The 13,268-nt window shown below is 57.8% G+C and overlaps 5 protein-coding genes across 5 annotated transcripts in view; all 5 read right to left on the bottom strand.

Moving 5' to 3' along the window:
* Positions 1–2,451, bottom strand: part of BKCO1_500030 (cell wall anchored protein) — a gene marked incomplete at both ends in the record, with an annotated part of 3,046 nt that extends 595 nt beyond the window's left edge. The window contains 5 exons of the mRNA XM_020276850.1: positions 17–647; positions 815–1,207; positions 1,327–1,481; positions 1,615–2,282; positions 2,373–2,451. Of these exons, the coding sequence (XP_020134068.1) occupies positions 17–647; positions 815–1,207; positions 1,327–1,481; positions 1,615–2,282; positions 2,373–2,451 (1,926 nt within the window). The remainder of the gene's footprint in view (positions 1–16; positions 648–814; positions 1,208–1,326; positions 1,482–1,614; positions 2,283–2,372) is intronic.
* A 1,345-nt stretch (positions 2,452–3,796) lies between these two features.
* Positions 3,797–6,193, bottom strand: BKCO1_500029 (transcription factor c6; the record flags this gene model as incomplete). Its single annotated transcript, XM_020276848.1, has 1 exon — positions 3,797–6,193. One exon carries the CDS (start codon positions 6,191–6,193, stop codon positions 3,797–3,799), a length of 2,397 nt encoding a protein of 798 aa, XP_020133950.1.
* Positions 6,194–7,750: 1,557 nt separating this feature from the next.
* Positions 7,751–8,933, bottom strand: BKCO1_500028 (btb poz domain containing protein; the record flags this gene model as incomplete). Its single annotated transcript, XM_020276847.1, has 4 exons — positions 7,751–7,786; positions 7,840–7,894; positions 7,957–8,433; positions 8,707–8,933. 4 exons carry the CDS (start codon positions 8,931–8,933, stop codon positions 7,751–7,753), a joined length of 795 nt encoding a protein of 264 aa, XP_020133951.1.
* A 631-nt stretch (positions 8,934–9,564) lies between these two features.
* BKCO1_500027 (btb poz domain containing protein) lies at positions 9,565–10,572 on the bottom strand (the record flags this gene model as incomplete). Its single annotated transcript, XM_020276846.1, has 3 exons — positions 9,565–10,330; positions 10,380–10,483; positions 10,549–10,572. The coding sequence occupies 3 exons, from the start codon at positions 10,570–10,572 to the stop codon at positions 9,565–9,567; spliced, it is 894 nt and encodes a 297-aa protein (XP_020133943.1).
* Positions 10,573–11,350: 778 nt separating this feature from the next.
* Positions 11,351–12,271, bottom strand: BKCO1_500026 (btb poz domain containing protein; the record flags this gene model as incomplete). Its single annotated transcript, XM_020276845.1, has 1 exon — positions 11,351–12,271. The coding sequence occupies one exon, from the start codon at positions 12,269–12,271 to the stop codon at positions 11,351–11,353; it is 921 nt and encodes a 306-aa protein (XP_020133944.1).
* Positions 12,272–13,268: the final 997 nt, after the last annotated feature.

Here is a 13,268-nt window from a genome sequence, read left to right as displayed (position 1 = left end):
CCCCACCCCCACCAACCTCCGCCCCCACAGCATCCAGCTCCAACCGCCTCGCCGGCTCCACCGCATCCAACTCCTGCGGCGGCGGCGGCGACGACGACGCATCCGCCGCCCCGGCCGCCCCCGCCATCTTCTTGTCCCCCCCGCCCTGCCACCCCCACCCGCCCGTCGCCGCAGGGTCACCCGCCCACCCCGACTCGTCCGCCGGCTTCTCAAACACCTCCGCCGTGTGGCTGGGCAGTTCGGAGAGCGGGGGCCGCATCTGCCCCTGTTGCTGCTGCTGCTGTTGTTCCTGCAGCATCGGCTGTCGCGACTTCTCGTCGAGGTGGTGAGCGGCGCCGGCGGCGTCGGCGGGCATGTTGTCGCGGGTGGGCTGTAGGTCGCCGCGGCGATGGCGCCGGCGCTGGCGACGCTGCGACGCGCGGCAGCAGAAGAACCAGAGGGCGAGGCCGGCGAGGAGGGAGGAGCCGGCGAGGGAGCCGACGACGATGCCGGCGATGGCGCCGGGGGAGAGGGTGGAGGCGGAGGAGTGGTGGGTGGAGGGGGAAGAGGAAGAGGTGGCGGAGGGTGGGGGCGGGTGGAACATGGTGTAGATGGCGGGGGAGTCGAAGCCGTGGGCTGGGGTGGTCATGGTTGCGGCGCCGGTGGGGCTGGGGGGCTGGTTAGTTTTGTTGGGTGGGCGGGGGGCTGCGGTGGCGTTTGGCTGGTTTGAAGGGGAGGGTGGGGAGGAGGGGATGAGGAGGTTCAGTGGGAGGGGATGATGTATCTGGAAGAGCTGAGGGGGAGGGGGAGGGGGTTGTTTCTATTCGTCACTTACCTCCCGCCTATCTTCTTTACCACCGCCGTCGGTACCAGGAAATTCTTGGCCTGGTCCGCATCGTAAAACGTCCCCCACGTCCCCTCGTTCATGTCGAACAGCCGCACCCCCGCGCCGCCGTTGCCGATCCCGCCGTCGTCGCAGGTCGTCTGGCTGAGGTCTGGGATGTCGCCCGTGGTTTCGACACCAAGGAGGGAAGCGTCGCGCGCGCCGCCTGTCGCGAGCATTTGGTACTTGCCGGCGCTGTTGCAGGTGTGGCCAAAGTACCCGGGGGAGGAGGTGTTGGTGGACGAGCCGTTGGAGACGAGGGTCCAGGTGAAGCTTGGGAAGGAAAGCACATGGACGTCGTCGTAGATCTTACCAGTGGACGGGTCGATGCCGCCGTGGATGTAGCTGAAGCGGTGTTGTCAGTATTGAATGATAAATTAAAAGAAATAGTAACCAAAATAATAATGCGGTACTCAAAACGTGAACGAGAAGAACACAAGGATGGGTAGAAGACCAAAACGTACAAGTTGTAACTCGAGTTGTCACTCGGCGATTTCTGGCCTGGACAGGTGCAAAAGTCCATTCGTGGTGGCGGAATATCTCCCGTCGTCGTCTGATTGACCCAAGTAACGTTCTCATCCCAGAAACTGTCGCAGAGACTGACGGTGCTGAAGTCAATCTATGCTCTCTCGTCAGTTCATTCCCTATCGGCCATCCACGCATCCAAACCGCACGAGAAAGAAATATCACGAAGGCAAAAGCAACCAAACAAAACTAGCAGAACAATGCCAAAACAAAAAAAGTAAACTCACCAGATCCCCATTCGTAAAAGTATCGCCATCATCACCCCCGTTCCCCGAACTTCTCATCCCCCCAAACGCCACCAGCGTCCCATTCTCCGTCTTCCCGAAACCGGGCGCATGCACCAACCCGCCCGCGACCCTCGGCTGCCCCAAGTCGGCGGTGGAGAGGTTCCGCGTCTCCCTCGTCTGCAGATCGATCATGACGAGGCCGCCCAGGTAGCTGATCTGATCGAAGGTGGCGTTGGTGACCTGGCCCCCGGTGTACTCGACGCTCGAGTACAGGCCGTAGGAGCTGCCGCGGTCGAAGATGCCGTTGAGGAAGAAGCCGACGCTGTGGGCGACGTCCTCGGCCTGGGCGCCCCAGTTGGGCCGCCAGGGCACGGCGGCCGAGACGTCGACGCTCTGCCAGTTGCGCAGCTCCGTGTCGAAGCTCCACAGCGTGGTGGGGTCGCGGCTCGGCGGCGCCCAGTCCGGGTCCGAGTCGTTGGCGAGGAAGGTGGTGCCGCCGAAGGTGAAGAGGTGGTTCGTCACCGTCATGGCGGCGAAGAGGCCGCCGCGCACCATGTTGGGCGGGTTGCTGGCGCTCGACGACGCAGAGTACCGCCCGATGCGCGACTCGGTGAAGTTGGTCGACGAGTCCCACGACCGGGACATGTCGAACTCGTAGATGTAGCGGTCTGTTGGGTGCGTCAGTGGGCTTTTCTTTCTTTCCCCTCTCTTGATTTTATTGACCGAGAGAGAGAAGTAGAAAGCAAGGAGAAACTCACTGGCCCCGAGCCAACGCGTGTGGCTATCCTGGTACAGTTCCACCCCGCCGTCGATGAAGATGGACGTCCGCCGCAGCATAGCTGGTGTGGAACAGAAGTCAGCGCCGCGTGAAGACGATTAACGAATTCGCAAACCCATCGAAACCACTCCCGCGTCAACGAAAAGGAAAAAACAAACACACATACCTGAATGATGCCACCGCGCGCACCTATCATACACCGGATCATACGCATCATCGGCCTGGCCTTCGGCCCCACTCGCCACTAGAGCAGCCAGTAGCGCGACACCGTACCTCAGCAGCGCTGGTATTGTCGGGCTCGAAACAGCCATCGCGACGGACCGGTTGATGCAGAGAGGGAAAGGAAGGGAAGAAAAAAGGAAGAAGAAATTTCAGAGAGCGGCTCGTCGCAGGCCGGCTGATGACGATGACGGGATGGGACGAGTGGGGGTGTCCGGGGGCTCTAATCAATTTGAGTACGCATGCGCTGGAGCCGGGCCCAGACAAAACGAAAAGAAAAAAAAATTGACCCGTTGGTGTACAAGCAAGCCATGACGGGCGTCGGGCGGGGTCGATTTGCCCGCCTCCCTGATTCGTTCGGTGGTTCCTGCGCTGTTGGCTGCGGGCCAGGCTGAGTGGATGATCCGTAATCCACTGGCGTGCATGCCGGGCTCCGGAGAATGGCTTTCTTTCACATGGGGCCGAGAGGAAATGGTTAAAGATAGATAAAGGGCGCATACATATCCTGCGGCTTGATGCAGTGCGACCCTCTTCGTTGAAGATGGTGGGATGGGAATGGCAGCTGGTATTTCCTGAACAGAGTGAGCGCTTGTATAACCACGACGCACCTCGACACGGCTGAGGAGGATGACGCTTCTTGTGGTATTTTGTAGACGGCTTGCAGTCGCTGGGCGAATGAGAGGTTGGTGTGGCTGCGTTCGTGCATCCTTTGGACGTGCCGTCTCACGTGAGCGGGACGTGGTTGGCCGGGGTGCATGTGTTGCGGAGTACAACCCCACACGTGCGCTGCGCTATTCCGAGATCTGGACCGCATATAAAAGCCACATCGATAAGCGTCCGCACACGTGTCGGTCCAGAATGGTGATTGGCTACCTACCTCTGGGTAGCACAGCAGATCGGACTCCGACCATCTTTCCAATCAAAATCTGGGCGATATTAATAGTCATGTATTCCGGGGAACTACATTATTACTATAACTATGGTCGAGCTTCTTCGTCATTTGTCAGGTCTTATCTCTTCCGGAAAACCCAATGTATGTACCTGAATTTTTTCCCGCGGAAGGTGTGCTTCCCTTCCCCAAAAAACGCCAATCCCATGCGAAACCAAGGCTTCCCGTATGTATATGCTTTGCCTGTCCCGAAATTTCCACACATGAAGAGAAGAAAATGGTGTCGTTAAACATCGTCACCCTGCCATCGCGACAACCACCAACGCGACCCCGCCCAAAACCGACAACCAAAACTCGCCCGCACTCCCCTTCAGCGCAGCAGCAGGCGCAGCAGCCTCCGACTTCGTCGATGCCGTCGCCGCCGCCGCCGTCGTCGCCCCCGCCCAGCCCAACCCGGGCACACTCGTCGTCGCGTCCAACCCGCTCGACTTGCTCGTCGTCCGCGTCTTCGACAACAGCGACGACACGCGCGCCGTCGACGTCGTGCCATCCCCAACCACCACAACCGCCTCCGATCCGTCCGTCCCCACCGCCACCGCACTAACCACCACCCCATCCGCCAACGACGCCGCGGGCCCTCCCGCCGAAATCGTCCGCGTGCCCCCAACAACCAGCACGCCATCCTCACCCACCTCCTGCGCCGTGATAACGCGCGTCCCCACGCTCACGACCGCGCCCGTCCCCCCATCATCACCACCACCACCACCCCCACCTCCTCCACCCGTCTCCCCCGCCGACACTGTCACCGTCTCCGCACCTCCCCCCTCCACAACCAACACCTGCCCCCCCTCCCCCGCGCCCTCCGCCCCTCCCGTCGCCGCAGCCCCCGTCGCCGCAGCCACAACAGAAACCTCCACCGTCACCCCCTCCACCACGACCGGCCCCTCCCCCACACTCAACGTCCTTCCCCCCGGCAGCACGAAATTGCCCTCCCCATCCGCGGCGACGACGAGCCTGCCATCCGCGACGGTGGCGATCGGGCGCGGCGCCGTGTCGGTGGCGGCGAGGGGCAAAGCGACGGTGGTTTGGTCGCCGATGACGACGGCGCCGGTGCGGACGAGGATGGGGGTGGTGCCGATGGTGGAGTCTTGGCCGGGGAGGAGGGTGGCGTGGTTGATGAGGATGGCGTTGGGGTTGGCGGGGTCGGCGGAGATGGTTATGGGGTCGGCGGGGTTGGTGGGGTTATTTGGGTTGGGGTCGGAGGGGTCGGAGGGGTTGGTGTTGGAGGAGGGGTCGGAGGGGTTGGTGTTAGAGGAGGGTGGGGTGAGGGTGGCGATGGCGCCGCCGCCGCCGAAGCGTGGGGCCGTTATGGTCGTTTTTGCGGGGAGTAGGGTGGTGGTGAGGGCGGCGGCGGAGGCGGTCGGTTGCTGCTGCTGGGCGGCGGAGATGTCGTCGTCGGTGGTGGCGGTCGTTTTCGCGTCGGCGGTGGCGGTGGGCGTGGGGGGGAGGAGGTCGCCGACGGGGGTGAGGTAGTAGGGCGGGTCGAAGACGTACTTGCGCCAGAAGAGCGACGTGCAGTTGGCGAACAGCGGGTCGATGGCGGTGAAGTGGGCGGGGTTCGTCGGCAGGGCGAGCCAGGGCAGGTAGTCGTCGTAGACGGTCGCGCAGCCGTCGCCGCCCGCGGCGGTGCCCCGCACGCCGAGCCAGTTGTCCCAGCAGCTTTGCTGCCCCTTGTATGCGCTGAGCGGGACGGGCGAGTTCATGTCGGCCCAGTTGATGGAGGTGGTGCGCTCGATCGGGTTGGTTTGGCCGAAGACGAGGCTGGAGATGTCGGTGGAGGGGACGGGCACGATGGCCGAGGTCCAGGTCTTGTAGCAGGGCAGGCCTTGGAGCTGTTTGAAAGAGAGGTACACCGAGGGCGAGGTGAAGGTGTAGTCCCCGGACGTGGCGATGACTGGGGTCGCGGGTGTCGGGGCGGCGGTTTTCGGGACTCCGTTGTTGGTGGCGCAGAGCTGCGAGGGGTCCTTGGACTGCGGCCAGAAGATGAGCTTCACGTCGCCCGCGTCCAGCCGGCATTCCTCCTCGCCGGCCGGGATGATGCATTCGTTCGGACCCCACTCGCACAGCGGCGGGAGCGGCGGGTTGACGGTGGCCGGGTGCGAGGTGGCATACCACGAGCGGTACGACGACACGACCAGCTCGCAGCCATGGTAGTCGAAGGTGCACGTCGGCGACGGCGACGGGAAGGGCGGAGGGATCGAGTTCACGTAGACTTGGCCGATGGTGGTGGTGGTCGGGGCGGGGCCCGAGGCGCGCGGCACGCCATCGCAGAAGGTCGACAGCGGGCCGGTGTAGTTGGACAGCCAGAGGGTGTCGTAGGTGGTGGTGGACGAGTAGGAATACGAGGCGTGCGAGGACCAGTACCAGTCGGACGAGGCTGTGTACCAGGCACGCTTGGCCGATTCGCACGAGTGCACCTGGCGGACGAGGCTGCTTTCTGTGCCGGTCCACGTGAAGGCGGCGGTGGAGGAGACGAGGTCGGGACCGGGTGTCGTCAATGCAGCGGCGGAAGATACGGGTGATAAGGGGCCACTCGCGCCCGAGGCATTGGAAGGGGCGGCGGCGGCGGCCTGGACGGCAGCGCTCAGCAGCAGGGCCGGCCAGGACAAGATTCTCCGCCGTGAGCGATACATGGATGCAATGGCAGCATTGGAACCAGGTGTGGAGGGAGCGAAGGGGAAAAGAGGAGGGAGATGGGGTCGTCGACGCGTCAACCCAGATGAAGCCGAGTCAGGACATGACGTTCAAGAACTCGTATTTTCGCCGGCTTGGCCGTGAGGGGAATGGCCAGCACCCGACCGGCGGCCCGATCAGCAGGCCCCTGGTGTCGATCCACGCGCTCAACGTTCTTTGCGTCTGGCTGAAGGCGTCCAGAACGCGGATAGGAGGCCGGCGTGGATCATGTGCATGTGATTGTCCCTTTGGCAGTACTGTAGAGCTGTGTGCTGTGCAGACGGCCTCACCGCCGGGTGGCCGCCTTGGGCGTGTCTGGTCCGGATGCGTTGTCGCAAGATTTCAAGGACCCAGTGGCGTCGCTGAGGAAACGCCGCATGAGGCTGCCGGGTGGTGCCGGCTCGCGCCACCAAGCTTGGCACTCACCTGCTGTGGAACCTGAGCAGGTGTTCTTTGGACCTGCTAGAGATGCTAGACAGTCTTCTCGAAACACCCCGTCACTGCAGTGTCCCATGGTACGGCCATCATTGACGCTCTCATGGCTCTACGACGACAGCCGCAATAAATTCCGTCACGTAATGACTACAGGCCAACAGAACAGAGGCAGCACCGCGCAACTCACTGTGTTTTGCGTCCTGCGTGTGCCGCACTAGCCCTCTCTGCAAATCAGGGTATAAAAAAAAAATTCAAGCGCGACACGACGCGATCGACAAACTCGTGTCCCAAGCGCTTCCCCGGCCCCCGCAAACCCCATCGTCGTATTCCTCCCTCGGAGCCAAACCCCAAATGATCCACGTCGCTCATCGCGATCCGCACTCTACGCCACAGGCGGAAAGGAGTTCCGCCCCGTTGGATGACAGCCGCCCAGCCAGCTAGCTATCTAGCCTCAACCGCCGCCTACGCTGCGCCACTGCGCTAAGTACATACATATACCCCATCGCAGGATTTTCTTCGTGTTTGCGCGACGGAGCATGCCGGGCCGAAGAAGCTCGGTCTATGCGTGTTGATCGTGCATGGCGATCTTGCATGCGAGAGTCCCATTACCGTGTAGGAAAGGAAGCATACAACACGCAGCACTACTTCCTAGAAACTCCGAGGAAGCATTCAAAGTTTCGTTCCCTTTGGACTTACCCTCAGTAAGTCAAATTTGTACTACGGTGTGAGTGCAAAAAGCCGGACATACTCGGTGCATATTATATGGATTGCATTCCTATACCTTCTGTTCTTAGTTCTACCAGAAATGGAAGGAGAGAAATGATGACGCCTTTTGGGCTTTCCCTGTTCCCCTTTGTTGATTTGCTGAAGCAAATCAGAAGTTGTTGCATGACTCCAATTTTTCCCACCGTTCCCACCATAGCTGCCTTCTTGTGTTCCGAAATCACTTTTGAGCCCCAATGAATCTTTTCTCTCCGCCAGCCGCCCCATCAGCAATAAATTTTCCTCTCAATAGGGTGACCAACTTTGTCTCGACCAATCATTTCCGGGAGGGCCGCCCCACCCAGGCACGTTGCTCTCATCTAGCAAACCACAATGCGGACACGGACGACTAGGAACTAACGATAATATGTCGTCCTCGCTGACCAAAGCCCCGACCCTGTATGCATACCAGGACTCGCACAGCCGCCTGGAAAACTCCCAAAGTGTCAACGTCCTTGGTGGTACTACTTTCACAAAGGTCCGCGCCATCCGTTTCGCCATGTCACGCGCTACGTCAGCCGCGCACTCGTCCACGATGGATCGGATCTGGTCTTCCGGTTTGATTATGAGGGCTAGGTCGACGATAAGCGCGCGTAGCGGGGCGCTAGACAAGGTGTTGGCGTAGACATAGGCAATGATTTCGGCCGTGGGGAAGGACGAGGGCATCGTTGTTGGAAAGTTGTGGGTGGTGGCTGTCATGGCGACGAGCGCCTTGGTGGTGTCGTTTTGCAACGCAGGCATCTGGAGTTTGTCGCCGAGGATCCAGAGATGAGTGAGGTTGTGTAGGCGGTCACTTGTAGCCTTTTTAGTGCGGTAGTAGATGTCGCTGGCTTTGTCTTCGTCGGCGCTGCCGCCATCTTCCTCGTTGTTGTCACCGTTGCCGTCCTCCTCGTCGCTGTAGTCGCTGGGGGATTTGTCCTTGCGGGCATCGCCCCAGCCGCCGACGATGTTCTCGTCCCCAGCATCGCCCAGTAGCACTCCATGTGAGCCGTCCACCTCTCCGCTGTACAGCCAGTAAACGACGAGAAGTCGAAGGGGTCGTCTTCAAGCAGAGAGATCTTTTTGCTCTCGGCCTCCTTGAAGTGGCCGCGAAACGCGGCGTAGAAAAAGGCGCTGTAGTGGCAAAGCAGAGCCTCGTGGACGATGAATGTGACCGTGGGCGCGGTGCCAACGTCGATGGTGACGATTCGACTCATGAAGCACCTTGTTGAGTGAGGCTGTCAGCTTTGCAATTCACATCGCAGGATCATTATGAGGCCGCTAAGCTGAGACTCACGCTATGGGAGGCGCTTCGGTTCTGGTCGTCGGAGGCTCGAACCTGTTCGGGCCGTTGGGTAGGGGAGGTGGATGCGACGAGGCATCGTCGACGATTTCCGGGCTAGTGAGCGATGGCGATTCAGTCGGAGTCGGAGTTCTTTTGTTGAGAGTAAAGTTTGCCTTGAACTCACCTGTGATCCATGATGGGAATAAGACGAGGAACTCTGCGAGTCCTGAAGCCCCCATTGGCGCTGCTGCTGGTAGAGGTCGTCAGGCTGGCCTGGTCGACGTCAATCGCGGCCGACAGTGAGTGACTTCGAGTTTGTTTTGTGTTGCGTAGTGGAGGTGAGGTTCAGTAGATAAAAGGTCGATGGTGCTTAGTAACCTGCAGCCGGCAGGCTAACTACGTTCACGCCGTGTGTCACGGGAGCAGGCAGGTAAGGAATGCACGTGATTGGAATGGCATATGTTTAACACTACTTAGGCAATTGCTGGCCGACTCTCCGCTCACTACGCCCAACTCTACCTATATTGGATGAAATATTTAAGCTGGAATGGTATGGCTTGTGGATATGGGGCCATAACCGGAAATTCCGCAAGAGTGAAAGGCATCTTCAAACGCTTCGGCATGAGCCGTTACTATACATGGAATGTGCGGCTTCAGTGGCATCATTTGAGTTTTGTTCTAGCTTGATATTTTGTCTTCTATCGACTATTGACATCTGTATCTTCCATTACACAGCCCGTCGTCTCCTTGTTCGCCAGTCGCCTTTTGAATCTCCTCCTCCAGCCCATCGCTGTGTGTCCGTGGCATGATACTCATAAGCAACCATGACTACTCTTGAGTCGGACTCTGTTCGCGAGCCTTTATCCAAATCTATGTATCTTTTGCGTCTTGTTCGAACAAGTCTTCTCTCCTTACTAACCCAACTGCATAACGCCGCCACAACTTCTGCAAGCGTTCGTACGGGGTCAAGTAGTTCGGTCTAGCCTTTTTCATAAAGTAAAAGGCCCTCTTAGCCATGTCCGAGACTATCTCTGGTGTAGCGACCTCCGTGATTCTGCAAAGATTGTCGTGATGCTCAATGAGTAGAGCCATGTCAATGATGAGCGAGCGAAGCGGCACGTCGGGAGGTGTGCAGACGTAGACGTTGTTTATCGTCGTGGCGTCCAGGCAAATCCGGACGCGGTCTGGATTGTGACGCAGTAGTCCAAAAATCGTGCGAGTGACGGCGTTCTGCAGTGCAGGCATTTGCAGCCTATAGCCGAGGATCCAGAGGTCAGTTAGGATGGACATAGAAGGGCCTTCGGTGTCACCGTTACCACTATTGCCTTCATCACCATGATCCTCATCATCCTTCACTTGCGTCTGATAAGCCTCCTCAAGTTTGTTAGTCAAACTGTCCCAGGTGGCTTCCCCGTGTCCAAAGTTTATCTCTCCGGTGTACAGCCAGAACATACACCGTAAGAAGGTGGACGGGTGATCTTCTGGAAACTTGAATGTCTTAGTCTCGGATTCCTTCAGTTCAGTGTGGAATAAGGCGCTGTAGCGACAAATGAGAGCTTCCTGGACGCAGAACCTCATAGGCTCTCCCAAGGGGGGCCCGCCAACTACAATCAAGATGCTGGGGCCAGCGAAACACCTAAAGAGCGTTCAGAAATATCTCAGAGTGATAAAAAAAACTTGCTTACGTCATAGGATCGTGGCCATGCCTGACTGCTAGAGGTTTGAACTTGACAGGGCCAGTCGGAGGGTCGGAACGAGCGGGTGCCGGTGACTCGGGTTCGTCGCCCAGCTGGGGAGCATAAAATCATATTAACGCTGAAGGCCTTTCTGCGACGCGAGAAACTGTGAACTTACTCGTGCGCGATCTGGCGCTGCCATGTCGAAGTGAGGCGCAACACTCCAAGCTGCGATTTCGTTCTGACAGCGGGTGACAGTAATGCGCTCCCACTTGGAAGGTTGCTGTCGGCGCCGAGTGACTTCGTGGTTGCGCCCGCCGGTGCAGAAAGAGGGCGAGTTGGGCGAAGGACGGTGATGAGAAAGGTTGTTGTGTTCAGGCGAGGCGGCAAACAGACATGGTTGCTCGGGACCGGCGGCTCATCTGCGGCCCCTGCCACGGTCTCGAGGGTTAGCAACGGGCCTACCGGGCACCTTGCTCTTGCAGGGGAGAGTGATGATGCACGTGATATGGAGCGTGTCACCAATTGGGCCCCCTCCTTAGTCTACAAGCATACAACGCCCAGTTCATGCAATACCAGGCAATTCATGGATCATATAGATCTACCATGCCAATTCGGTTCCTCATTCCACTATTCAAACACCTTCTCACAATTTCCGAACTCCAATAACACGCTGTCATTGACTTGAGGCCAGCTACCATTTCATCGAACAAACCCCATACCAGAAGCCTAACGAGCTGTTGTTCGCTCGCAAGGTCTGAATGACCGCTAGACTCAATTTAAATTGGCCTACACACTGTAGGACCCATGACCGTATTCAAGCAAACGTATTGTTTTTGAGTCTCCATTTGCTAGTAGAATATTGTCCTCACAAGAGAATACATATATTACGCCATCACAGCGATGTCAGATGCCACTGCCAATCCGGACGAACTAGTTAAATGCTGTCGATGAAGTGGTGATTTACCGCTTCACCAACCTCACACATCACAGGTCCAGCAACCATCGCACATAGACTCGGGATGGCAAGTCTTCAGCATCAATCCGGGCACCACGACATATCTTCGGCCCTCTATAGGCACATCGTAGGCTTGGTGAGCCATCGCAAAGGTCTTGTACTTCGGGTCATGGTTCTGCGTCTCGTGCCGCCAGTACTTCATAGCCGCCCTAAACAAAGCGGCAAAGACCTCCGGCGACAGAGTCTCCTCCAGATCCGCGATGTGTTCCATCTGCCAAGTCAGAACCGCGATGTCAATGGCCAGGGCACGCAGTGGGGCCTTCTCGACAGTGTTGTCGAACACATGTTGCAGCATATCGACACTCGGAAGGGGCTCGCAGTGATACAGCTCGTGCGTGGATACGAGCTCTACCAGCTTATGGGCAACTTCGTTCTGCATTTCGGGCATGAAGAACTTGTCCCCCATGATCCAAAGGTCGAAGAGGGCGTTAGGACCAGCGCAGGAGTCCAGGGGCGTGGGAGCAGGGGCGTTGGGATCGGGCTCCTCATACATCGATCCGAGAGAATTGCCGTCATCGTCATCTTCGTCGGAACTACCGTTGCTACCGTCCTCTGGAGTGCCGTCCTCGACACTGTTGTCTTCAGGCGAGCCAGCCGCCTGTCCCCTGTAGTGGTTGCGTGTATCAACTCGCCCCCTGTAGAGCCAGTTGATCATGCGGTAGACGATGTCGGGGTCGTCTTCAGGGAGTGGCACCACTTGGCGCTTGCCTTCCTGGAATGGGCCATTCAGAGCGGTTACGAAGAACGGGCTGTTCTTGACGAGGAGCTCCTTGTGCACCGGGAATGCAACTCGATCTGGACCGGTTCCGACATTGAGCAGAGCCATTGGGCAGCTCAGCTGCTCCCAGGGGATGAATCCCGTGGTGTTGGAGAGAGGGTCCATGGTATCGGGATTAGCAAGGGTGGCTTTGCTGGTGACTTCGCGTTGCGTGTTCGTTCAACTGATGCGTGGGGATTATTTTGGAAAGTAATCGGGTAGATGCTTTCCTCGGTGAGTGTCTCAGTCAATGATGGGAAGAGTGAGGAAGGAGGTTCATTGCAGTTGATATGGCCATAGTTATATACGAAAGACTCGGCAGGGAATGTAAAGAATGACACAAAATGTGTTAAAGAGATATGGTCTCTGGTGTAAAAGAAATACATAAGTGTCTAGTGCCAAAGATTCGCACACGTGAACCTAGTGTTAAGTGAGAATGACGACAATTGTGTGTAGTGCGGGCATGAACAAAGCGTTGAGACTGGCGAAGGAGTGTAGGATAGCGGGACTGGGAGATAGTTCCCAAATGACCTCAATCACGATTTTATAAAGACACTTGTAATAATAAAGGATGGAGCAGGATTATTCACTGAGAAATAGCACAGGCGAACAATATATACGACCACAGCTGCGTAGCTGACTGCATACAAGCAAGCAACCCCATGCAGGAGGCCGTCGCCTGAAACAATATAGACAACCTCTCAGCTTCTAAAGCGATGATAGGAAAATAGAACTGATGACACACAAACACAACAAAGGCCAGCTTCTCAGATTGTGCGATTGCTCGTCGGTCTTTATGTATGCACTCAAACCAAGTTGTAACAATGAGCAAGCACGCTTTTAGCGCCACATCGATGTCACCTGGAAGCGCAGACCCAGGGGCTGCTTAGAGTCAGCTGCACGATAGATTCGACCTCCCATGCTTGCTGGATCAACAATTATATCTCTCGACTCCTAATAATCCAAGCTCTATAACCCTCTTCGCAGCCATCACACATTTTCACCGAAATGACCGGATGGTACACCGGCAGTTTGATCGTAGGCTCCTCTAGCGAGTCGCGGCTGCAGCCGCGCACAGCGTACGCATCGTACGCTTTCTTGTACATGAAGAATGTTTTATGCT

This window comes from Diplodia corticola (genome assembly GCF_001883845.1).
Source record: "Diplodia corticola strain CBS 112549 chromosome Unknown scaffold5, whole genome shotgun sequence".
NCBI lineage: Eukaryota > Fungi > Ascomycota > Dothideomycetes > Botryosphaeriales > Botryosphaeriaceae > Diplodia > Diplodia corticola.
The sequence above is the reverse complement of the archived record's forward strand: the minus strand, read 5'-3'. Positions and strand labels throughout refer to the sequence as shown.